This window comes from Gossypium arboreum, chromosome 8 (assembly GCF_025698485.1).
Source record: "Gossypium arboreum isolate Shixiya-1 chromosome 8, ASM2569848v2, whole genome shotgun sequence".
Classification (NCBI taxonomy): Eukaryota; Viridiplantae; Streptophyta; class Magnoliopsida; order Malvales; family Malvaceae; genus Gossypium; species Gossypium arboreum.
In genome coordinates this window covers 132,931,635-132,934,252 of record NC_069077.1, presented here as the reverse complement: position 1 = coordinate 132,934,252, position 2,618 = coordinate 132,931,635, and the positions used below count along the sequence as shown (strand labels likewise).

The 2,618-nt window shown below is 35.1% G+C and overlaps 1 protein-coding gene across 2 annotated transcripts; it reads right to left on the bottom strand.

Annotated features, from left to right (window-relative positions):
- Positions 1-374: 374 nt before the first annotated feature.
- LOC108469053 (structure-specific endonuclease subunit slx1) lies at positions 375-1,556 on the bottom strand. Of its 2 annotated transcripts, none has more exons than XM_017769941.2 (3): positions 1,217-1,556; positions 890-996; positions 375-735 (listed from the first exon to the last, which is right to left on the bottom strand). In XM_017769941.2, the coding sequence occupies exons 1-3, from the start codon at positions 1,432-1,434 to the stop codon at positions 554-556; spliced, it is 507 nt and encodes a 168-aa protein (XP_017625430.1). In that variant the 5' UTR covers positions 1,435-1,556; the 3' UTR covers positions 375-553. The 2 variants fall into 2 exon arrangements, with proteins under 2 accessions (XP_017625430.1, XP_017625431.1); XM_017769942.2 differs by having other exon boundaries at positions 1,292-1,555.
- Between the last annotated feature and the right edge of the window lie 1,062 nt (positions 1,557-2,618).

The following is a 2,618-nucleotide window of genomic DNA, read 5'->3' as shown; positions in this document are numbered from 1 at the left end:
TTACAATTTTAAAGTTGCTCCTTTACCTTGTTTAAATTTTAAATTTGATTAATAAAAAACATTAAAGTTGGTTAAATAATAATAATTTTATCTATTTTTAAACATTCTTCATGCACCGTCCAATATGCAATGTCCCGGCCGGTGCAACCTAAATTGGTTGGAACAAGCTGGTGCGGTACATACTGGAATTTACACCAGTACAAAAAAGAGAAATAATTGTTCCGATTTATTATTGGAACGGTGCACACCGACCGGTGCAACAGGAACCGGTACAGAATGGACTATATTGCTTCAAAAAACATGCTTTTTGTATCAAACAATGTTACGTTATCTACACAGAATCAAGGTAAAGTAAGAAAAACAAGAAATGGGACTATTCAAATCATCATCAATAATGATTTAAGGCGTTCCCTTTGGCCACTTATTACAAATGGTTGTAGCATTTATAACAATTAGTATTACATATTCAATGATTTTCTATCTTTTGATGAACACCTCTTCGTACAACATTTTGAAGACAATGAAAATTATCAAGAATTGGAGGTATTATGAATTAGGAAGTACTCATTTGCCATTCAACTTCTAAGTGACTGCAATCCAACATACCTTTAACCTTATTCAAAGCTGTTTGCCTGTGTTGTAATAACGTTAGGGAGCAATCATCAGCTTCCTTATTCTTCTTTTTGCGAGGCAGTTTTCTTGAGGCCATTTTCCATTTGAATTCAAACTCACAAGCTAAAATAAAATAAGGAAACGTCAACAGGTATGCTTAGCTATGTTAAGATCATATTCATAGCAGAAATTTTGTATTTAATCTAATTGAACACATCCATCATGTCAGCAAATTTCATGCTAATAAATACATGAATGTAGAAGAAAGTGAAAATACCTTCACTTTGGTCATGGAAACCCCGAACTACACAGGCGCAGACCCATGGCCTTCCAGCACGAGATGCTTTTGCGCCACCGCTAAGTTCACCATTATGTTGCTTCAAACTGCAATTATCAAAGCTCAATATTTTTAGTTATTTTGAATCATTTTCTTGTGTAAAGAAGAAAAAAAAAAGAAGACGAAGCCAAATTCACAAAGCAGACATTTAAAGCAATTTCTACAAATTTATCAATTACTGCTCAAAAACAAGCAATCAAACCCAAAACAAGTGACACAAATAAGGATTTCAGTTTCAAATAGAAGATATATGAAAGAGGATGGTACCGGCGAGAGAAATTGTTGGTGACACCAACGTAGGTTTTAATGGGGGAATTGGTGGAAAGAATTAGGTAAACGCACCAGGCTTTTAGTTCTGATTTTGATTTTGCAACGGCACTCGATTCTGACGGCAACGATGGTTTTACGATATTGGGTTTAGGGTCTGGGATTGGGATTGGAATTGGGTGTTTCACAGATCGGAATGTTGATGTGAGCAGCCTCATCTCAACCTCAACTAATCATCCGATCCCAAGAGTTGTTGTATTTTGGGATTTTAATTCAACGGTAAAATTTTGCCCTTCTGGAATTCATTTTGAATTTAGGGCTGTGATTTTTCTGGCAAACCCATTACTGAAGTTACAATCAAACTCGAGGTTCTGTTAGTTTTAACATAGGCCCAAATGGATAAAATGGATTCCATTTTTAATTGTTTCGGCCATATACAGTTTATTATGAATTAACCATAGCCTGCCTAATTCAAGAAGCAATATCACGAGATTTGAACCCATAACCTCAAGCTCAAGGTTTTGAGCCTTGCAAGCTATCAATTACTCTATTTCGCGATGAAAAGAAACCAAGCTAATGGACAAACAAAGATTGCATGCGCCCCTCTTCCATGTATGTACAAATAGAATAGCCTATTTATATGGAATGGTAAAGGGGCCCATCTATTTTCATCGATCATAGAAATAAATAGAAAAAAGGAAGGAATATTTTAATCCTTACCAACTTGATCTTGTTACCCCCGGCAACAAACATGCGTGAACCATTTCACGAAGTATGCGTCCGGATAGTCCAAACTCTCGATAGTTAGCTCTCGATCTTCGAGTCGAAAAGCAACGTCGATGAAGACGTGTGGGTGCACTATTTCAAGGTGAGGATTGTAATTTTCCATGAATTTTTCATTTCTCACTCAATGAAGGAACTTTTCTTATTTCTTTTTTTGAGGACCAAAGAATTAAGTGAAATTTTTGTTCCAATTTTTGCCTCTTCTCCCTATGAATCAAACTTTTCTTTGCCATAATGGTTCAGTTCCTATTATTATCAATGGTACAAGTTAGGTCCTAGATGTAGAAATAGAAAGGGGCATACCCCCCTCCTCCATCGAAACAGATGATATTATCATAGATACAACACATAACATAAGTGCTGGAATTTGAATTAACCAAATTTACCCGATGTAGATGCAATCAAGAAAGCCACTTAAATATATAACCTACAAAAAAGTGAGCGCTAGTCCAACTAATCTTGCATGTACAATAGAAAAAGCCACTGGTTTATGATTCATATTAGAACATAATACTAAAAGTTTAACAAACTTTTAGTAAATTTGGGGTTCAAATTGAAATTTAACTGTCGATTGAATTTTAGCATAATTGATATTGACATTATTATTAATACAGGAAGG